This window comes from Crocodylus siamensis, chromosome 1 (genome assembly GCF_052110815.1).
Source record: "Crocodylus siamensis isolate JL-2025a chromosome 1, ASM5211081v1, whole genome shotgun sequence".
In the NCBI taxonomy this organism is placed as follows: Eukaryota; Metazoa; Chordata; order Crocodylia; family Crocodylidae; genus Crocodylus; species Crocodylus siamensis.
The window spans coordinates 208,882,572-208,905,848 of NC_143395.1; the positions used below are offsets into that span (position 1 = coordinate 208,882,572).

Genomic DNA, 23,277 nt, shown 5'->3' on the forward strand with positions numbered 1-23,277 from the left:
CCCCACAGTTTCTATCCCAGTTAGATGGATCCACTTTTTTTCTGGGTCCTTGGAGTAGCTGCTGGAAGTCAAGTGTCCCTTACCAGATCCACATATTCCAGGATCATGTAGTGCGGCTCCACCTCACGACACAGACCCAGCAGGCGCACCACATTGGCATGATGCAGTTTGCCAAACATCTCAGACTCACGCCTGAAGTCCAGCTGCAGTTGCTCGTCTCTGGTCTGCAGGCTCTTCACCAGGACAAGCATCTCACTCTCGCTGTCCTCAATGCCTTTTGCTTTGGCCAAGAAGACTTCCCCAAACTCACCCCTCCCTAGAAGGAGAAAGCATCACCTTAGTGGGCAAAAATCCTTAAAGACCACCTGCAGAAATATCCATTTTTCCACAGCCCATTTTTCCTCTCCTGCTCCCTCCCAGCAGCCCCAAGCACAGGTGCTCAGGGAGGCAAAGCACTCCTGCCTATCATTCCTCAATCCCATTCAAAAGAAGTAAAACTTGAGAAGAGAATAAAGGCAGGGCTGTGCATGTTTGCACAGGCAGCCCTATACACTATGTGAACAACTGTTCCTATCCACAAGAAGTCAATCTAGTCTTTATGCCCAAAACACACCTGCCACTGCTCTATGAGACAGTCCTCTAGTGGCCTACAGAATGTGTGTGAACCAGGGAGAAGGGGTGAACCACCCCACTCTGCATGAGGGCCCCCTACTTGCACATTCCTCTCTGTAGGAAGACTGGCTCTTTACCAGATTATATCTTAAGGCTTAAACCAACTGGGAGCTGTTGTAATACCCAGAATGCTAAAGCACCCTAGGTATGTGGCCTTCACATTGTTCTAGTCTAGTTCTCAGGGATTAGATCATGAGGATACATGAACTAGAGTGCATAGAGCCTGCAACAGTAGCCTCAGGAGAAGGGATAATCAGGTGACTCTTGCACGTGTCAGGTGTCAGTGCTACATCACAGAGCATATGAACTTAGGGTATGCACCTTACCACAGGGCAAAAAGATGAGATCAGTTCTCACCTCTAGCACTGTCATCTCTGCTGGCTCCTAGGAAACAGCAAGGTGAGTTACTGAGGTACTGATCAGCTAACAAAGCAATTTTGAACCTGGACCCCAAATTTACACCATAAGACATTCCCGGTCTTGACAGTCTATTGGTAGTTCTGGCAATATTCTTTGCAACTGCTAGGAAGAGCAGACTTGAAGAACTTGTTCTGGGTAACTGAAGGTCTTCAAGGTATGTTGTCCACACACAACATTTTCACATTTTCCCACATGAGTGAGCTTAGACTTTGAGGCCTTTTTTGCCACAGCAGCATCCATACTAAGTACTCCCAATTCCTCCCTTCAGGCCCCTTCTCCATAACACAGGCATCAACAATGGAGAGTGCATGCCAGCTCTTCCATTCCCTCTCAACCACAGAGTTGCAAAGAGACAGGCTCAGAGGAAGAATGGAAAGATGGTGGGCTTTGAATGCATGTGGACAATACATTTGGAAGAACTGGAGTGTCTCAGGCAAAAATCAACTGGTGTACAGCTTTGTCAAATGCTCTGTCACTCCAAGAGGCCTCTACAAATAGAATAGTACGCAAGGGTGTGGGTTGAGCTCCCTATTTCTGCTCTGCAAATGTCCATTACAAAGACCCTGCAGAATAAGGCAGGAGAGGAAGGCTAGGCCCTGGTGGGATACATCTAAATGATGGATGGAGAAGCCACTTTGCCCAACTCCTTGCAGAGTCTAACACAACTGGAATCTAAGTGGAAAGCCTCTGTGAGGAAAAAGATGACTTCCTGGATCTCTCCATAATGGGCATGAACAACTGTGGAGACCTGAGGGGTTCGCCCATGTCAGCAGCAGGACAGAAGGGTTTTTTTACACAACCGAGGCTGAGAAGGACAGCTTCAGTGGGGCAAGCACGCAGCTTCAGAAAAAAAGATGGAAAATAAATTTTCTGGCCAAGATGGAACTTGAAAATGACCATGAGCAGAAATTTGTGGCGAGTTTAGAGAACCATCCACCCAATGTAGCTAACAGGTCATGTATGGTAGATCTGCCATCAGGGGTCAGATCTCAGTGACTTGTCTGACATAATCCCCAGTCACCTGGGCCAGGCTGGTGCTGTCTAGATGACATGGTACCCTTTCACCACAGTGTGTGAAATGCTTTGGAAAGAGCCTAGAGCAGTGATTCTAAACTGGGGTGCCGCAACACTCTGGAGGCACTGGGGTGCCACAACACCCTGGAAACTTTTAAGGATGCCACACAATATAGTACTGTGTGTCCAAACACCTACACGTGATTCACAAGATAAAGACAGAGATTTTTACATAGGAATCCAAAGCATCAAGAACAGTCTGACCTGTTGTGGTTTTTCTGTGTTCTTTGCCACAGAAGAACTATGCTGGTATTTTTCCCCACAGTCAAAATGAGTGAAAGCTGGCAATTTCTGAGAGTACCTTGACTCTAACTAGGGGTGGCTTGAATCTAAAAAGGTTGAGAACCACTGGCCTAGAGTAACATCTTGGAGCAGAAGAGTTGATGCTCTGTGTTTTGCTCCACTGAACTGAGGTTTATCATCAGAGAACTCAGATTAGGAACAATCAAAAGATGAATGAGTCTCTTACTTGTGGTGGACCAACCTGACCCTGTTCAGACAGTCCACTGCCTCACTATAGGGACCAGGCAAGTGAGATGCTGAAAGGTTGTAGCAATGGTGAATGTACCCATGCTACAATGAGAGGACCCTGGTTGTTTATCTAAAACGTGGAAGTCCACTGACCAAGAGTGGTTGTTACAGTTGTCAAAAGATTGTCTGATACACACTCTGCTGTAGGTCACCTGATGAGCCAGTCATTCAGACAGGAGAAGGCAGCAATCACCTGTTTCTGACATGTGCTGCTATTACTGTGAAAACTTTCCTGAAGACTCTTAGGACCACAGAGAGGTCAAAGGGTAGGATTCAAATAGTGAGCAGTTATGCATGCTAAGAAAAATTAGATATTGTCTGTGGAAGGGTTGGATGGCAACATAAAAGGAGGATTCTTGTAGGTTAAGAAATGTTAGCAAGTCTCTCTAGCACAGAGAGGGGATAAAGGCTGCTAGCATGACCATTTTGAACTTGAGTTTGCAGATGTTTCTGTCCAGGTTTAAAAGCTCATGATCAATCTCATTTTTTCTTTTTGGAATCATGAAGTAAGGCTGTGGAATCAGAGTAAATGCTCCACTCTTCCCAGAGACACGAGATAGCACCTGCTGAAGAACACTCTTGTGAGAATGTTCCCTGAAAATGGATGGGAAGTGTACTTGAAGAGGGAAAGGAGACAAATAAGATGATGGAGCTGCTTTTCATCTTGTCTGTGACTTACCAGTCTATGGTAATACTGGTTCAGGCCAAAAGGAAGCCAAACAAGGAAAGGAAGTAGGATCTAGGGAAGCATTTCTCAGACACACCATCAAAGCTCCTCCTTTCTGGTCACAATGAGAGGGGGGCCCTGGATGGTGGTGCCTGCATGTCTATCTCAAATTGCTATGGAGGGGCAAGAGGGAAAGATTTCATAGATTTCATAGACATTTGGGCTGGAAGGGACCCCAGAGGATCATCAAGTCCAGCCCCCTGCCCCAGAGGCAGGAAGTCATCAGGGATCATAGGATCCCAGCAAGATAAGCATCCAAATGTGTCTTGAAGGCGTTCAAAGTGGGTGCTTGAACCGCCTCTAGTGGCAGTCTATTCCAAACTTTGGGGGCTCAGACAGTGAAGAAGTTCTTCCTTATGTCCAGCCTGAATCAGTCACGGCTGAGTTTGTGACCATTCGATCTTGTCATTCCCCCAGATCCTGATGAGCACCCCGATAAATTTATAGGTGGCCACCAAATCACCCCTGAGCCTGCACTTTTCTAGGCTGAAGAGCCCCATGGCGCTCAGCCTCTCATCATAAGATCCATTTTCCTGACCTCTGATCATGCGTGTGGCTCTCCTCTGCACTCTCTCAAGCTTCTCCACATCCTTTTCGAATTGTGGAGCCCAAAACTGGACGCAGTACTCCAGCTGCGGCCTCACCAAGGCTAAGTACAACGGGAAAATGATGTCCTGGGATTTACTTGAGAAGCATCTATGGATGCAAGCCAGTGTTTTGCTCACTTTACTAGCTGCAGCATCACATTGAAGGCTCATGTTCATCTTGTGGTCAATCATGACCCACAAGTCCCTTTCATCTGTAGTGTTAACCAGCGTAGCACTGCTGAGCCTATAAGGATGCTGCAGGTTTTTCCTCCCAAGGTGGAGAACTTTGCATTTTTTGGTGTTGAACATCATCAAGTTCTCGTCCACCCATTTCATGAGACTGTCAAGATCCGCCTGGATCACCCTCCTGTCCTCAGGTATGGATGCTTTACTCCAGAGTTTGGTGTCGTCGGCAAACTTGGCCAGCCCGCTTCTGACACCAATGTCCACATTATTGATGAAGATGTTAAATAGCATAGACCCTAGGACACAGCCCTGAGGGACCCCACTGGACACAGAGCACCAAGACCATTGGCTCCCATTGACTACCACCCTCCGGGTCCTACCATGGAGCCAATTCCCCAGCCAGCGGATCGTGGTGAGGTCGAGGCCGCAGTTAGCCAGTTTCGCCAAGAGGTGATCATGGGATACCAGATAGAAGGCTTTTTTAAAGTCAAGATATACAACGTCGATCTCTTCCCCTTTGTCCAAGTGATAAGTCACCTGGTCATAAAAGGAAATGAGATTGGTCAGGCAAAACCTAACCGCAACAAACCCATGCTGGGTATCCCTCAGGACATTGCCGTCAGCTAGCCTGTTAAGGATGGCCTCTTTGATAACCTTTTTCAAGACCTTCCCCAGGATAGAATTCAGGCTGATGGGCCTGTAGTTAGCTGGATCTACTTTCCTCCCTTTCTTGAAGATAGACACCACATTGGCCCTCTTCCAATCATTGGGCACTTCACCAGAGCACCACGAGTTCTCAAAGATCCGTGCCAGGGGCTGAGCTATGATGTTTACCAGCTTCCTGAGTATCCTTGGGCGTAACCCATCAGGGCCAGCTGACTTGAAGGTATCCAGCCTGTCAAGGTGTTCCTTCACGAGGTTAGCTTCAATGGAGGGCAAACAATCTCCCTACCCGGGCCTCCTTGACCCATAATGGGCAGGGCTGTCCCATGGGACTGCTGAAAAACTGACATGAAGTACCCATTTAGCAAGTTTGCTTTTTCCTGGGTGTCAGTTGTCCCATTTGGTTTAGCAGAGGTCTAATGTTGCCCTTGCTTTTCCTTCAGCTTCCCACATATCTAAAAAAGGACTTTTTATTCCTTGATATTTGTAGCTAGCTGGAGTTCCATCGCAGCCTTGGCTTTCCTGGTTTGCTCTCTGCAGGTCCGGACCAGAGCAGAGTATTCCTCCTTGGTGGTGGTTCCAAGATGCCAGGAGGAAAGAACAGACAGAGGGAGTCTGGGGGACTAAACCTGATGGAAGACAGACTTGGACCAGGAGGAAGACAGGTGGACTCCAAATGAATGCAGAACAGCCTTTGAATCCTTCAGCAAACAGAGGGCTGTTTCAGTTTCAGTGCTAAACAACTGAGCACCCTTAACGGAGATGTCTTGCACCGAGGTTTGAACTCTTTCAGGAGTCTAGAATCCATTCTCCATGATGCCAGTCTCATGACTATAGCAGTGGCCAGGGAGTGTGATGCAGCCAGGGTAGCTTGTTAAGCAATCTTAGGCATAAGTCTCTCTTCTGATATGGATAAGAGGAAGGAGACTCTGGACCTGGAAGGGAGGCTGTCTGCAAAGGAAGTCACAAAACTTGAAATCATATATTGCTAATTTGGCTTGATAAAACTCAGCTTCACCAAGAAGCAAAGCTTCTTGCCACACAAATCTAGGTATCTGGGCTCATCTTCACTTGGTGACAACCTGGCACATTCTTGTCTTCTTGTTGGCAGCTGCCACCATGAGCAACAAGAGGATTTGGTGCAAGTATGGAACTCTGCCCTCTGGAAAAACTGTGTTTTCTGTCAGGACCTGTGTGAGGGGATTTCACAGGTGTTGTAAGATGGCTGTATAGTGGCCTCAATGATTGGTAATGCCATTTTCAAAGTATCTGGTCAGCACAAGATGTCTGTCAATGAATTCACTCACAGGGGCCTCCACAATTTCTTCCAGGTTGAGGACTCTTATTATATACCTGAATATGTCTAGGAACCCTTCAGGTTTCTCTGCCACAGAGACCGATGAAGGCACAGTGCTTGGTGATGCGTCAGTTCTGCAGGTATAAGGCCTCCAGGCTAGAAGGTGCCAGGATGGAAATGAAGGACAGTTCTGGAATATATCAGCTGGATAGTGGCACCACAGTGCACAGAAAAGCAGCTTCCATAACTGTGATGATGGGAACCAGAAGGGGCAGGACCAGATCAAGGTTACCCTCAGAGCCAAAACAGGAGGTAGAAGATGATGGATCAAAGAGCAGTGTTGATAGTCTTAAAGGAGAGGCAGAAGGCAGTGTAAAAGAAGGCAAGGGAAACAGTACTAGCATTTGGATGTCTGATGTCAAACAGCTGGATACCAACAGGGCTGAAGAGAGCCCTCTGAGTGTTGATCTCTGCAGGGATCTGCCTAGGTTAAGGGATAGCCCCATGCCACACTGCCAAAGCAAAGCAGAGACAAATATGGCACTAATTTGGAGGAAGACCTCTTCCACCTCTTGGTATGGGCAAACTCAGGTGGTGTCACAGAGCTTGAATCAGCCAGCACCAAAGGCGTAGTGCTCTGCTTTATGAGAGTCTGTGGGCATGTCTACATGAGACACTACATTGCAGTGACATAGCTCATCACTATGGCAACATAGCATCGGCGGGCACAAACCACGATGCTGACACTGTATGGTCCAGCTATGGTGATGTAGAGTCTAAAAATAACTGTGCACCACCATGTTAAAGCAAGTACTAAACAATTGCGCAGTACCAAATGTGCGCTCAGGGGCATGTGTAGACATGCCCTGTGAACACCTTTTCAGGATTGATCTTCTTGAAGCCAGAAAGTAATGTAGAGGTATTAATTTGAAGTGAGATGCACTTCCTCCAGATCCTTAGGCAACTGGGAAGTCACCGAGCCTGCAGGACTGGTACTACCATTTCTAATGGGGTACTGTGCATCTTCAAGTTGGCACAGGTGGTGTCAGAGGGGCAAAAAAGCACTCGAGCAGAGAGGCTGGGCAGCACTTCCCTTTAGACCCAACTCTGGGGCAGCCCTTCAGCACTGAGCTGAAGCAGTAAAAAAGTGCTGACTGATGTAGCGCCAGTCGAATTATGCTAGAGCACCAGGATGAAGCAATGCTGGGAGAGCAGTGCAAACCTGACGATACAATGTTGAGTATGAATGCCATGTGCCCCTGGAAGCTGAGAGGGCATGGCAAGTTCCAGCAGGTGGCAGCAGCACTGTCGGTGGCAGGAGCATGGCGGCAGTAAGTGGAGAGCTGCCACAAGCAGCTGCAGTGCTGTCAGTGGCGGAGGGTGGTGAGTACCAACTGCCGGCAGCAGTGGCGGTGGCCAGCGGCAATTACGGACCATCCACAGACACCGTCACTGGCGTAGCAGGGGCGGGTAGTAAGTGGCAACTGCCCATGGGTACCACTGACAGTGTCAGCAGTGCCTTTTCACAAAGGGTGTACCACCACGTTCAGGGGGTGCGTGTGCACCCATGTGCACCCGCTACGCGTTGCCAATGATGTTGGGATCCAAGAGGAATCTGAGGGATTTATCAAACACAAAAATTGTTTCAACTCATCCAGGCAATTGAAAGGAATTGAGGAGCAGAGGTGTATCCTTGCTGCAAGCAAAGGGGCTGAAGCACCCAGTAGAGATGCCACTGAGGTAAAAAAAAAAGTCTCCAGCCAAAAGGCTCAGGTGCTGAGCTCACCCACATGTAACTCTGTGTGTGGAGAACTACTGGAAGGAAAAGACATGACCAGGGATCCTGGTTTTCTCTGATTTTAAAAAATCCCCAATTTTCAGTTAAAAAAAAAAAGGAACCCAAAATCCACATTTTTCCATGACTGAAATGAAACACCACTAAAAACTGAGGATTTTTTTTAAATCAGAAAAAACTAAGATCCCTGGTCATGACCATGAAAACAGCAGCACCATGAAATGCTTGTATATCAGTGGTCACCAATGAGCAGCTCTAGATCCACTAGTAGATCTCGGAGCCTCCTGGAATCGTTCCAAAGCTGGGGTAGGGGACTGAGTGCCCACATGCATGCATGCATGTGTCCCAGCCCAGCAGGTCAGTCCATGGGAGAGGGAAGGAGAGGAGGTTAAATTGAGGCCTCCATGGTGAGGGACAGTGCTGCAGAGGCAGGAGCAGGAGTAAGCTGAGTGGGGCCCAGGTGGGTGGGATTTACCTGCTGGGGAGGTGTACCCAAATAATTTTTTCTCCCTCTGCCTCGACCTGCCCCGCCTCCACCTACCCTTCCCACACACTAACCTGCTGGGGTGGGGGGAGCAGAACACTGTAGATATTGGGTTGCTTTTAAATGCCAAAGGCGATCCCCTCCTTAAAAAGGTTGGAAATCACTGCTTTGTGTCAATACATATCCACCTTTACTGATGAGACTGCCAGCAAATGTACATCACTTTAACTTTAATGAGCCAACAATTGGCCACACTAAGAAGGTGTCTGAAACTGGGAGAACCAGGTATTCCTACCTCTTGGGAAGGGAGCTCAAGGAATGGAAATGCCCCAAGCAGAACAAGGGTACTAATACAAAGATGGGATTTCAAATAGGGTGAAAAGCTTCACCAGCACAAAGGAAGTGGTGGGTAAAGGGAGGAAGAGAAATCCAGATGTCCACACAGTCCTGGAAAGTTATATATTCTAGTGTTCCTGACCAGCTGGAGTCCTAGAAGTAAGCTACTGGGGATCCACCACTGGTGCTAGGGGCCTAAGGCAACAAAGGCTGTGGAGCTCCATTTTCAGGAAGGTGTAAAAGGGTTCAGAAAGTGTGCATAGAGGCCAATGGAAAAAGTACAGCTGTAGCCCACTCGTGGACCCAATGGAGCAAGCTAGTAAGTATCCAAGAGGGGGTGACTGATCAGAACTGTGATCCTAGGGACGGCTCATTTCCTGCCTAGGTAGTGCTATACTACAGACAGACAAGCTGACCCCTAGCGCTTCTGTGCCCATAACTTCGTTCACAGCTGGGATACAAAATAAGCTTTAGATATCTGTCCTTTTGTTGAAAGTGATGGTCCATCCTGGGGTATAAAATCTCCTAACTGTAGGTCTGGACCAGACTGATTAGTAGGGATCCTGGTTTTCCCTGATGAAAAATCGCAAATTCTCTAATAAAAAACCTGCAAATTCTGATAACCCCCCCAAATCTGTAATTAAAATTAAAGGCCCCCACAGACTCCCCTGGCCCTGCTGGTGCCCCTCACTCCCTCCCACAGCTCCCACAGCCCTACTGGTGCCCCTCACTCACCCCATAGCCCCCACAGCCCTAATGGTGACCCTCACTCTCCCACAATGGCCCTCCAGCCTTTCTGGTGCCCCTCATTCCCCCTCCACTGCCCCTCCCAGCCCTGCTGGTGCCCCTTGCCCCTCACCCACAGCCCCTGTCCCTCCCCACCCCCCCGGCCTGCCAGAAGGGGCCTCCAGCTGCCAGGGCTATGGGGTCAGGGACCCAGGTTCACAGCCCCTTGCCCCCAACAGAAGGCAGCAGCTGTTGCAAAAGAAGGAGCACAGAGCCAGCTTCCCCCCTGCTGCCTGCCTGCTGCGGGCTGGGGCACAATGGGGCAGTGCAGGAAAGCTGCTTGCCTCTGCAAGCTCTGCACTGCCATAGTGACACCTCCCCTACAAACAGGGGTGGCAGTGAGGGGCACAACCCTACACCACTGCCTGTGCATGCAGGAGAAGTGTTGCCAGGGCAGCGCAGAGCTCGCAGAGGCATGCAGGTTTCCTGCATGGCCCCGGTGTGCCGGGTTGCACACGGTGCACTGCAGAGGCCCCAGAGGAGGGCAGCACAAGCCCACAGCGGCCACCCACCCCACCCCTGTCCTGCGCACAGATCTACGGGGCATGGGTCCCCACTGCCCCCCCAGGAATGCACGCTGTGACAGGGAGCCGGCCCCACTCCAGCCCCCAAACAAGCCAACTGCAGCCTCATCCTGCTCCCTGCAGGGGCTCTGAAGCTGCATACTGAGGCCCCGGGCCCTAAGTCCCACACACTGCCCAGCAGGGCAGCAGCCTCAGCCCCACCCACAGCCCTGCCCAACTCCCTCCCTATGGGGGCCTCAATCCCCACCCCCTCCCTCTACTCCCCACACTCACCTGCGAGAGCTGCTGTCCAGGCTACCTGGGGCCACGTGCATGCACATGGCACCCCCTATCTAACTGCCCTCCTCCTGATCCCTCCCAGCCCCCTGCAGGCTGGAACTGTGCCAGCCTGGAGGAAGCTCCCTGTAAAACTACAAAATCCATGGGTTTCTCTGCTAAAAGGAGAAATCCATGTCTGACTCTAGTAATGGGGGAAATTCACAGTTTACTCTGTTTTTCATTGGGAAATGGAAAATCTGGATCCCTACTGATCAGTGACAATACAAAGCAGAAACAAAGCAAAGGACACTGGCACAAGGGCAACCAAAACTGCTCCCAACGTACCCAGCATAGTGATTGTCTGCAGGTTGGAGCGTGGGAAGTGCATCTTATCTGTGGCACTGTGTCTCTTGCTAGCTGTGGCACCACTGCCCAGATTGGTCAATGCCACTTCTTCCTGGATCTCAGCTGCAGTTTGCCCGTTTTGCATCAAAGTGCCACCTGCAAGGAAAAACAGGCAGAATCACTTCCCGTTGCCACTGGCTAAGGAACCCATTTCCTCTGCCTTTCTCCTTCACCTGAGCATTCCCCATGGCTCTCCCATAGCCACCTGAGGGGAAGGGAGAACCAAAATCCAAGCAAGACTTTAACAGCATGAGAGTTAACAAACCCTGTGATAACAAGGCATGGTACAGCTTGACCTCTGACACTGAGTTTGGGAAGAAACACCCCAGCTAACAGGTAAGTGTACTCCAACTTGCCTCTATGCAATCAACTCATCCCAAAAGACGCAGGACTGGCTGCATACCCAGAAATGTTAATGGCTTCTTTCACCTTGGAAGGCCTTTAATAGCTTGCTCCCTGTGCTACCCATCTTTTACCAGAAAAGCCTCAGAGAAGGAATTAGTGCCAGAGTTCAGCCATGGCTGATCCAACTGATCTACAACCCGGCGGTTTTCAGCATTCTTCCTGAAGGAGCCCAGCACTTAGACACACACAGAGGTGGACGAGGGAAGTTTGGCAGATAGCTTAGTTTTCACAGAAATCAGTTATAGGAGAAAGCAGTAAGGATGACCTGCACCTCACTGTGTTCACCTGAGGGTGCTGCATTCACACACAAGGCTCCTTGCATGCAAATGGAATTCAGTGGCCTCCTGCAACTGGCGCAGCCACCCATTGGTGGCTCAGCATTTCAGCCTCACTTTGTGGTCATTACAGTCTATAGCGCTGGCTGAGCCCCTTGGCTCCTCTGCCCCCTACCCTGCAAGTGCAGCAGGGTCAGCCTGGGCCTGAAGCAGTGATGCTAAAACAGGTCTTTACATGCTTGTCTGTCTGTGCCTGGAGGAATGGCCAGTTTTTCCTTGTGCCACAAGGAGGCTTTGCTTGAACACTACTGGAAGTTATAGTATGTGAAACCTAATGAAACCAGGGAAGACCCTGCTTCCTCCCCTGCACAACCACTCCTAGGGAGATCTCATGGTTTACTGCTTACCCAAGCCTCAGCTGAGAGTACAGACTCTTACACAAGCCTCAGCTGTGAGTATATGCAGAAGCCTCTGCTGAGATATGTGCTTACTACAGCAGTGCCTACTGCCAAGAAACATGTACAGCCTGGCCTCAAAACCCAGTCACTGTAATAGGACAACCTGTCCAGCTCCTGACATGAATGCACCAGGCAATAGACCCCAGCTGAGACTCAGAGACCACTTGTTATTCATAAGACTTTCTGATTTTGTTTATGGCCACAGGAAAATAAAAGGTTAAAATTGAAGCCACTGCTGCTGTAGTTCAGGAGCAAAATATGACACTGCCCACAGCACACTGCTCGCTCATTATTGTTGCTAATGGCTAGCAAAGGCTGGTAACTACTAAGCAACAGATATGGCTGGGACGCTGTATCAGGAGGCCCAAACTGGCCAAGATAGCTCCCTAACTAGGACACTTAAGGCCCAGGTCCCACCATTCAGACACTCCATCTCTGGCTCCTCGCCCTCTGGGTGCTTCTTCAGCCTTTTTGCCTTCCTTCGTTTCTTGCAGTAGAACATGAGACCCAGAACGATGATTATATAAGCAACAGCAGCCCCAACCGACAGTCCAATGGTCTGGATCATCTTGTAGGGTGTGTGGCTGCTGAGATTTTCATTCCCTTCTGTAGCTGGTTTGTCTGCAGATTAGAAAGAGTCACAGGGTAAGATGATTGTACACAGCTCTGTTTAGCACATGGCCTGGGAGCAGGACATGCACAGGAGTGCCTGCTTGGGGCTGACTGTACACAGGTAATGATTTAACACAGGAGAAGCTCCCAGTAAGGGGAGGGTTACAGCTTCAAATGTGTGTAGCCACAACACCCCAGACTGATCACATCAGATTTTAACCTAAGCTGAGCCATGCTGGGTTTGCCCACATAAATCAAACAAGTTGCTGACATGCATCAGTTCTGAACCCAACTTTTCCACCTGCTGCTTGGGTGTGCTATGCTGCTGGAGGCTTCATCTCTCAAGTGATCTGCAAAATGGGGCCCCTGATTTCCAATGGTTACCACCCCCAGTGCAGGTCTTCCAGCAATTCACTCCACTGCCTGGCTGGATATGTCCTGCCTCTGGAAGCTTTCACTACTGCTGTGGGCAAGGATGGTGACCCTGCTGGCATAGTATGAAAGGAGCTAAGGAAAAGGAGACCCACAATGTTGCCTGTGTGGAGGAGGCTGTCTGCTTGCCTCTGGCTTGGATATGCCTGCCTGCTAGATCCAGCTGTCCTTTGTTCTGCCACGTGGACTTCCATTGAGCTCCCAGCCCCACTGGAATGTGAGATGCTCTGCTTTGCCTCTGAGTGACAGATTGTCCTTTGGGAGGTAAATGCTCTCTTACCTACAACATACAGGAAGGCTTCATGGTGTTTGATATTGCAGCTGTTGCCTGCAATGCAAGTGTATCTTCCTGAGTCCTTGGTGGTGACATCATATATCACCAAAGAGCCATTGGGCATGATTTGGATCCTACAAAGGACAAAGAACCTGTCTTTAAACAAAGGAGGGCAAAGCCAGGCCTTGGAGTTTCATGCTTAAACAACCAGACTGCAAGCTTCAGACCACAGGGTACAGATTCCCAGATCATTTGCCCCTCTCTGTGTGTCTGCTAGGGCTCATTTAGAAGAAATTACATTGAATTTTAACACTAGATGTTGCCTGCCAAGGGTGTGATCATGTTAACTTCTTTCCCATGAATCCATACAGTGCCAAGAGTGATGGCCTTCAAGAGAGCTATACACAGTGCAAAAAGGACAGTGATGCTGAGAAGGCTGACTGTTTAGACTCAGTGGCTTGAACCCAGCAAATCTAATTCCTGTGATTTTATCCAGAATCTTACCACATTCATGCTTTTTCCTCAATTTCTTGAAGCACTACGACCAGCTAAGAATGAGATGCCAGTCCCTCCAGCTGTGGAGACCCCAATGGGACAATCCCAAAAGGCAAGCAAAACCTCAGGCAAATCAAGTCAAAACTAGTAATTTACAGGACAGTCCTAACCCAAAGGTTCTGAATGCTTATGACTGGCGATGCTAAGCATCAAGATGGCCCATGTAGACCCCAGCCTGCAAGAGCCCACTAATGTTGTGTAGATAAATACAGAGGAAGCAATCCTCACAAAGCCTGTGAATACAAAGCAGGAGAGAAGGCTTCTTACCTGGGTGAGAGCTTGCTGGGATCTAGAATCTTGTCCTTCCCCTTCCATTGGATATGTGGCACTGGGTCACCCTCTGCCTGGCACTGGAACACGGCCGTGTGCCCCTGATACACTGTTGTAGGCTCTGGCTCCAGTTTAAAGGTAATATAAACTAAACACAAAGAGGTTTCAGCTGCTCAGTGTCAGTGCATGCACTATGCCAATGCACCTGGCCAACATGCCAGACCTGTGGAGGCCCTCTGAGCAGGGACCCTCTTGTGTGTGACACAGGCCTAGCAGGAGGTGCTCAGGGTATACTGTTTTGCAGTGCTTAAAGGAATGCTTCTGCTGGAGCCAAGGGAGCCTAAGCCTCAGAACAAAAGTGGCAGGATCACTTGGTGTCCAGACAGCTTACTGCTCATAGACACCATGGAGAACAAGAAATAATTCCCCATGTCAAAGCCATGCCATGCCATGCACTGAAACAAGCACCTTTAGTTTCAAGCAGGCCCAGCTGAACCACTAGTGTGAAAGGGGACTGCCTAAGGAGCTCTCGGTTTCTGGATGTCTCAAGTTCTGATGCAGTGTGGAGGTGCCTGCAGATAGGCTGAGTTCACCACTGGTAGACTCCAACATACATGGATGCTGGAAATCCTGTTCATCAACAGGGATTTCTAATTGATGTTGCCACCTGGTCAGCCCCCTAAAATTCTCCTCAATGCAGGACAATGGCACAGGTGATAATAAAAATACATGAGGGGACTGAGGAAGGGGCACTTACCTGCCACCGTGAGCTGCACCATGGCCCGGATTTCACCTTGGGGGCCGTTAGAGGCTATGCACGTGTAGTTGCCAGCATCACTCCTGCGCACCTTGTGAAAGTGCAGGGTCCCACCATTGTGGCTGACGTGAGTAGGAAGGTTGCTTCCATCTGGAGGTGGGAGAGTAGTTACTCTGCAGTCACACAGACCCAGACAGGAGGCTCTGGGGCCATTAGTTTCATTTCCACAGTATGGGTAGTGGATTTTTCCTCAGGCATGGAGGTGTTTCAGCTCCCCTTCTCAATGAGGCTCACAAAACAGGATACATATGGCCCAAGGGGTATGCTAGCTATACAGCCTACCCCCTCCCAAAGCCAAATGCACTGGGCCAGGATGATCCTTAGTATCCAAGTTCCTTACTTACCTGACTTAAACCACTGGATGGAGGGCTTTACTCGGCCAGTGGCTAAGCAGGTGACAGTGACCTCCTTGTCAAACTCCATACACTGCAGGGGCTGAGGGGGAGGAGTGAACTTCAACTTTTCTGAAATAAATATAAATAGATGCTAGAGTCAGGGCCCCTAGCATGTTGCTGAACAAACACACAGAGTTCAAGAGCCCACACCAAAAGTCCTATTAGGCAGTTGGGAAGTAAGGAGCTCTAAGGGAAGAGAGATACAGAATGTACCTTGGGAACAGGAGGACTCCTGGTCTCCTGGCCCAGCTGGGGCAACACTGCCTGACTAATGAAGAGGGTTCACCCCAAAGGTTGTGAACCTACTAGCAGAACACATCCACCCAGCATACCCAGCACGTGCACCCGGGCAGATCCCTCAATGCTCCCCGCTGGAGTGCTGCTCACACACTTGAACACAGTCCCATCATACACCTCCACGTTGTTGATGCGCAGCGTCCCATTGTCAGAGATATCAAAGCGGGAATCCTGCCAGGAAAAAAACAGCAGCAATGTTAAGTCCTGCACCTCTCCCAAATTTCCCCTCTCCATGGAAACCCATCCTGCCCAGTGCCACAGACACTATTCCAGTAGAATGTCATCCTTCTGGGCCTTGGCCCCTGTTCTGGGGATGGGACTGTGTTCCCACATAAAGGTCTGTGGCCTGACCTTTAATTAAAACTGCTTCATTTGGAGCCTGGAAGTGCCCAGGAAGCCAGGTCATTACTGGCCCATAGTGCCCTGACTCTAGTGCAGAGGCGGACAAAATACAGCCCGCAAGCCGCACCCAGCCTTCCAGGCCATTCTATCTGACCCACACGGCCCCTAAAAATTTAGAAAATTAATTATCTGACCCTGGCTGCCTGTCAAAGATGACAAGCACCAGTGGCAGCAGGACCCAGGAAGAGCCAGAGGTAGGACCTAGGGGTGGCAGGACACAGTAGCAGCAAGGACCACCTGGCCCCACCCCACCCACCTCCTGCCCCCAACCGGAAGCCTCTGCCTAGCACAGGCTTCTGGCCTGGTGATCCTGGGGCTGTTCCCCACCTCCTTCCAACTGAGGGTGCATCTCAGCTAAAAACATGATGGGGAGGAAGGACCGCCAGGGATCACCCCCATCCTTAGGGCCAGGCCAGGTCAGCTCCTGCTGAGTCCTGCAGTCTGGTGATACAACCAGGAACCATGTGGTGCACAGGAGCGGCCGAAGGGCAGGTGCAGGGTAAGGAGAAGTGTTGGTGGTGGGCAGGAATGCATGGAAATGGCGATTGCAGTGGCAGCAGGTGTGGGGGGCAAGTGGTGGTGAGTGAGCAGGAGTGCAGCAACAGCTAGGCGGGAGCATGGGGCCTGTGCCAGTGCCCCAGGGCCAGTGGGGGCCCAAGGCAGGGTGGCAGGAGCATGGAGCCCAGGCTGGCAGGGGCTCTATGGAACTAGGCCGGCTCCCCACTTTCCGTGACGGTGCAAACCAGCCCGGCTCCATAGAGCCCCTGCCAGCCTGGGCCCCAGGTTCCTGTTGCCCTGCCGTGGGTCTCTGCTGGCCCTGGGGCACTGGCCTGCCTGCTCGCTGCCACTTGTCTTCTCAGCCTGCTGCCACTGCCACTGCCATTTCCCTGCTTTCCCACACACCACTGCTGCTTCTTCCCATCTCCCACTGGCCGTTCCAGCACCACATGGCTCCTGGCTGCATTGCCAGACTGCAGGATGCAGCAGGAGCCAACCTGCCCCGGCCCCTGGTGATTCTTGGCTGGCTCCGTGCAGTGCTTGCTGAGCTGGGCTAGCGCCTGCTGCGTTTTGTGGATCCGGTCATGCAGCCGGGAACTGCATGGTGCCGGATCAGCTTGCATGGGGAAGTGATGGCAGCAGGTGGGAAGATAGGGAAGCGGCAGGAGAAGGGCAGCGGCAGGAGACTGGGGGGAAGTGGTGGCAAGCAAGCGGGTAGGAGCCTGGGGCTCGTGCCAATGCCCCAGAGCCAGGAGCAGCAGGTTGCTCGGGGATGCAGGGGGGCAGTCAGGAAGACCAAGGCGGAGGTGGAACTGGGACTAGCTACCCAGATCAAGGACAACAAGAAGCCCTTTTTCAAATACATAGGGGGAAAAAAGAAGGCACCGGGTATCGTGGGGCCCCTGCAGGACACGCTAGGAAATCTGGTCGTCACACCAGATGACAAAGCCAACATGTTTAACAACTTCTTTGCCTCCATTTTCCTGAGCAGGGACCGGATCAGCCCCCCCATCACACCCCTCTCAGGCCCCAGGGGAGGCGCACCTAGGCCAAGTGTCAGTGAGGATCTAGTCAGGGAACTTCTGGAGGGACTGGATGTATTTAAATCAGCTGGTCCAGACGATCTCCACCCCCGAGTGCTGAGGGAATTAGCTGAGATCATTGCGGGACCCCTGTCATGGCTTTGCGAGACCTCTAATGCTCTGGTGTGGTGCCAGAGGACTGGAAAAGGGCCAGTGTGGTTCCCAGCTTCAAAGAAGGAAGGAAGGAGGAACCAGGAAACTATAGGCCAGTTAGTCTTACCTCAATCCTGGGTAAGCTTTTTGAGAGAAATATCCTAGCGCATGTCCACGAGGGGCCAGCAGGGGAGATTATGCTTAGAGGCAACCAACATGGGTTCATCAGAGGCAGATCCTGTCAGACCAACCTGGTGGCCTTTTATGACCAGGTCACCAAATCCTTAGATGCAGGGGTAGCAGTAGATGTAGTCTTTCTGGATTTTAGGAAGGCCTTTGACACTGTCTCTCACCTCATTCTCATTAAAAAACTGGGGGACTGTGGTGTCGACACCTATGCAGTCAAAGGGGTCGCTAACTGGCTGGAGGGCTGCACCAGGAGGGTGGTGGTGGACAGGTCACTGTCGACCTGGAGGGATGTGGGCAGTGGGGTCCCCCAGGGCTTGGTCCTCAGGCCCGCACTGTTCAACGTCTTCATCAGTAACTTGGACAAGGGGGTAAAAAGCACCCTGTTCAAATTTGCTGATGACACTAAGATGTGGGGGGATGTGGGCACGCTAGAAGGAAGGAATAGGCTGCAATTGGACCTAGACAGGTTACAGGGGTGGGCAGATGAGAACAGGATGGGATTCAACACCAACAAGTGCAAGGTGATGCACCTGGGGAGGAAGAACCAGCACCATACCTACAGGTTGGGGAACTTCCTTCTTGTCAGTGCAGAGGCAGAAAAGGATCTTGGAGTCATTATTGATGCAAAGATGAATATGGGCCGGCAGTGTGGGGATGCAGTCAGGAAGGCCAACCGCACCTTGTCATGCATCCACAGATGCATCTCAAGCAGGTCCAAAGAGGTGATCCTCCCCCTCATGCGACACTGGTTAGGCCGCAGCTGGAGTACTGCATCCAGTTCTGGGCGCCGCACTTCAAGAGGGATGTGGACAACATGGAGAGGGTCCAGAGGAGGGCCACTCACATGATCAGGGGACAACAGGGCAGGCCCTATGAGGAGAGGCTACAGGACCTGTACCTGTTCAGCCACAAGAGAAGGCTGAGGGGGGATCTAGTGGCCGTTTACAAACTAGTCAGGGGGGACCAGCAGGCATTGGCAGAGTCCCTGTTCCCCCAAGCACTACTAGGAGTGACTAAAAATAATGGTCACAAGCTGGCAGAGAGTAGTTTCAGACTAGACATCAGGAGGCGCTACTTCATGGTCCGGGCGGCTAGGATCTGGAACCAACTTACAAGCAAAGTGGTGCTGACTCCTACCCTGAGGGTCTTTAAGACACGGCTAGACGAACACCTTGCTGGGGTCGTTTGACCCCAGTACTTTTTCCTGCCAAGGCAGGGATTTGGACTTGATGTTCTGCTCAGGTCCTTTCTGACCCTACCAACTATAAAGCTATGAAACAGATCGTACAACTCATCCATTTAATCTTCATCCACAAGTTTAAAAAAACAATGCTCTCTCCAAGCCATGAACACAGCTGTGGGTACATAAAAATGCTCCCCACTCCCATATGCCAGACTCTTTAGGAGTCCACCTTTGATGAAGCACTTTTGAAAAACTGCACCATCAAACCTGCGCTTTCTCTGAGATATGTGGATGAACATATCCAATTAGCTTGGAGGCCAGATCCAGCCCACGGGACATATTTTGTACACCTCTGTTCTATATCCAACATGGCACCGGATGAAAAACTATTTATTTTTTGGTAGTGCTGGAGTGATGATGGATTTTGGTAGTGCTGCAGTAAGGCAAGGATTTTCACGGGTAATAACTTCAGTCAGTTACTTCTGATCACCCACAAAAATCCTTGTCTCTCGTATGTATTTTTTACCCCCTACTCTTTTGAATGGTCTTATCCTTTTACATAATTGGGTGTATCCATTTTAGCTGCTTTTTACTTGTTCTGTAGTTACTTCTGATAATTTCTTCACTGCATCAGTGGACTGTCTGCTTGCTCATCTTCAAGTGCCACTGAGAATAGTCACAGAGTGAAACAAAAGTCACTGTTTTACCTACTGTTGGAGTGATGTAGTTGTAACAGTCCAGAAATTATGCAAGAGGCAAGGACTTCTGTGGGTGACACCTTTTATCAGACCAACTGCACGGTTGACATAAAGCTTTTGAAAGCAAGGGACATGAAAAATTGTTTTGCAATTGAAAACTTGTTTAACTTTATCCTAACCATGAAGTTTGTCCAATAAAAGGTATCACCCACAGAAATCCTTACCTCTTGCATTGTTTTATTTGGCATTTAGCCTGTTTCTTCCCCAGATTTGAGGAAGGACACTTTATGCCTGAAAGTTTGGCTAGCACCTCTCCAAATATACTGTTGGCTGAATAAAAGATACTGCCAAATAAACCTTACTTTTCACATATTCCCTGAGCCACCATGGCTACAAAACCACTACAGCCCTACCTATGGCAGAATACTATCCCTGTCTCTCTCCAAAACTCTGCTCTGTCACAATTTGGTTAATATGGTCCCTGCAGAGGGCAGACATCCCTGTCAGGTGACACTGAGTTGTAACCAGAGCTGGATGCATTCCTGAGGGAGGGGGGGAACCTGCTCCCTCTCCTTACGTGACTGGCATCACATACCTGGGTGAGGGGCTTATGCTCCCTATTGTTCTAAGCAATGCCAACCTGACTAGGAGTGGGATAGAGACCCTGCCAGTCTACCTGGCAACCAGTGATGCCTTTCAAATTGGTTGGCTGGCAGCCAACAGGTGCTGGTCTCCATTGGACCAGGTAAATGAGGTCATAAGATCTATACAAGTTAAGGACTGCCCAGGAGGAGGTGCAGTAGTCATGATGAAAACTCACAGAGAGAAGCTGGACCATCTGAAACTTGCTGTCTCTCTTGACACTCATGATGAAGGAACTGCCTGCCTCCAGAGGGTATCTCCACCTGCCTCTGGATGATACTTGTGAGTAAGCTATTTTAGATCTAACTAAATATATAGCTTTCAGTAAGTCAAATGGGTGATCAAAGGTTACCCAGCCACCCTGTTTACTCTGTGGGATTTCTCTGATATTGCTCTACCCTATTCCAAACTTACTCCTTGTAACCAATAAAGATCTACTTTGTACCTAGCATGGAAGACTTATTGGGAGAGGGCCTAGATTATGCCTTGGGGTTCCCTTGATTCGGCTGACTAAGGCCGACTATTTGCGCTTTAGACTGAGGAAGCACACCAAGTTCTTGAAGTGGGTCGAGTACCCTCGAGGGCTACTAGATCTGCGTTTCCCAGGGGGCAGAGAGCAAGGATCAGTCCAGACCCTGGGTGGTAGCAGCATTACCCCCAGGCTAGCGAGTGTGCTCCAGGAAGGGGGTCGGCCAGACGTGAGGTGCCCCCAGGGAGCCTGGAAGGTGGTCAGGCACAGTGAGGTGGGTGGTTCAGCGCAGACACACCCTCTACTGGCCTGCCGCAGTTACAGGGTCAAAAATAAGAGAGGCCAAGATGGCAGAGAACTCTTTGTAGCTGTCTAGAGTCTCGTTAGTGGAGCTGCACCAGCATATCAGTGGCATATCAGATCAGCACAGTTGAAAGGAAAATTAATATGATCAGCAATCAGCTTTTTTTGGTTGGTGTAGGCGATAATGTCACCAATAAATGCTGTATGCATGCGCGTGGCTAGGATGCAGCCCAACAACTTGGAGAGCAGCATCTGGCCTGTAAATCTGTGGGGAGGAAAAGGGTGTGGAGTGGGCAGATCGAGGCCCCCATGGTGAGGGAGGGAGTGGGGCAGAGGCAGGTAAGGTGCTGCCCAGCCAGGGTGGTGAATGTGACCTCAGGGCCAGGATGGAGCCACAGAGGGCACAAGGGGATGGGGAGGGGGGGCAGCTCCCCGCCGCTGTGTGCACCCCCAGGGGAGGCTTGGGAGGCATGTGCTCCCCTGGATTTGTGTGTGGGGTGAGGGTGGGCTCCAGGCCAGGGGCTGTTCCAGCCTCTTCCTGGCTGTGGGGCTGAGCTGGGAGGGGTGGCTATGCGGTGGCTATAGCCACCCTAAAATTTGCCATAGCCCCTCCCCCTAAAGCCACCCATCCCAGTGCTGCTGCCCGCTCCACTGTGCATACTCCTGGAGGAGGCATGGGGATATGTGCCCCCTTGGATTTGTGTGTTGGGTGACAGCAGGCTGCCCAGTGTGGGCTTGGGGCCAGGGGCAGCACTGGCCTCTTCCCAGCAGGTGGGCTGGGCCGGGGCTGCGCTTGGAGCAGGGAGCCGCCCCCCACACAAGCCACCCACGGCTCTGTCCTGCTCCCAGTGGGGTTGCATTCACTACCCTGGCTAGGCAGCTCCTGCCTCTGCCCCACTCCCACCACACAGCTATGAACAGTGCTAAAACAGCCTACAGCTCCCCCCCGAGAGGATTATAGGATTACTAGGACTCACCTCGGAGATGGAAACATTATTGCGGTACCAGGTGACTCTGGGTTTCAGAGAAGCCTTGCTGAGGCAGTGCAGAAAACCTGGCTTGCTCTCCTCCAGCTGGCTGTCCTTGGGCATCTCTACCCATCTGGGTATTGCTGGATGGAGAGAAGACATGATTTACTCTGGATGCCCTACCAACAGCCCACCACTTTCCCCAGCTGCACTGGAGACACAGGATTCTTGCTAGTGCTGACCATGGATTCAAAGAGCTTAGTATACCAGACAGTTCCAGAATCTATGGCATCCATCATCACAGTCTGCAAGTGCAGTCCCTGCAATGGCTTGATCACACTGGGGCTCCCCTGCAGAAACTGCTACACACACAGTGCTATTGCAGCCCAGCCCATTTAGTTCTACTCTTATGTGCTGGCAAGAATATGTGTAGAGAGCAGCAGGAAATGCCCCATCCTCTCCCAGAGCTAAAGCATACCCTATCTAATGTCCCTTTACTTATTTGGAAAGAACATCTGGATGTCAAACCAAACAACTTAGGAGCAGGCTTCACTACACAGGCCTGCCTCTCCCGCAAGTGAGACCTCCCCCCAGCTCCCTGCCCTCCAGCATACGCAGTGCACACCAAACCTGAACAGTACCCTCCATACACACAGGAAGCTGCTTACTGGCTACTGTGATGTTCAGATTCTGCTTCTTCTCTCCAGCCTTGTTCGCTGCATAGCAGGTATATATACCAGCATCTTTTTCAGCAATACTGGTGAAGACAAGATCCCCAGCCTCCTGGTGCACTCTTCCACTGGTCGGGATGCGCACGCCATTCCTCTCCCACCAGATATGAGGCTTAGGTACACCCCGAGGGGCAGTGCAGGCCACACGATGCTCTTGCTCTGCTGTGAAAACCTCTGAGGAGAATGGCTCCATGTCCTCAATCTCTGAGAAAAAACATTGAAGGCATGACCTACACCCTGACCAGGATCTATGCAGGGACAGGATGCCTGAGCCTTCCCACCACAGAAAACTGGCTCAGAGGCTTGCTCTCAGTGTCCAGACAGATCCAAGAGAAACGAGTCAGTGGAGAAGAGCTTCCAGCACAACAAAGGCATAAACAGGTCTGCTTCTCCGGCCCGGTGGCCCTGGGGAACTGCTTATCCCAAGCCACACTGCTGGGCCAGTCCTACTCCTGCCTGGCCCAGAGCAATTCCAGAAGCACCC

General features: G+C 50.7%; 1 protein-coding gene across 1 annotated transcript in view; it reads right to left on the reverse strand.

Annotated features, from left to right (window-relative positions):
* Window positions 1-23,277, reverse strand: part of PTK7 (protein tyrosine kinase 7 (inactive)) — a 201,312-nt gene that overhangs the window by 5,610 nt on the left and 172,425 nt on the right. Inside the window, exons 7-16 of the mRNA XM_090053969.1 lie at window positions 22,731-22,997; window positions 22,072-22,205; window positions 15,571-15,706; window positions 15,188-15,307; window positions 14,784-14,933; window positions 14,024-14,174; window positions 13,208-13,335; window positions 12,301-12,504; window positions 10,686-10,841; window positions 84-316 (exon numbers count right to left, since the gene is read on the reverse strand). Of these exons, the coding sequence (XP_089910095.1) occupies window positions 84-316; window positions 10,686-10,841; window positions 12,301-12,504; window positions 13,208-13,335; window positions 14,024-14,174; window positions 14,784-14,933; window positions 15,188-15,307; window positions 15,571-15,706; window positions 22,072-22,205; window positions 22,731-22,997 (1,679 nt within the window). The remainder of the gene's footprint in view (window positions 1-83; window positions 317-10,685; window positions 10,842-12,300; window positions 12,505-13,207; window positions 13,336-14,023; window positions 14,175-14,783; window positions 14,934-15,187; window positions 15,308-15,570; window positions 15,707-22,071; window positions 22,206-22,730; window positions 22,998-23,277) is intronic.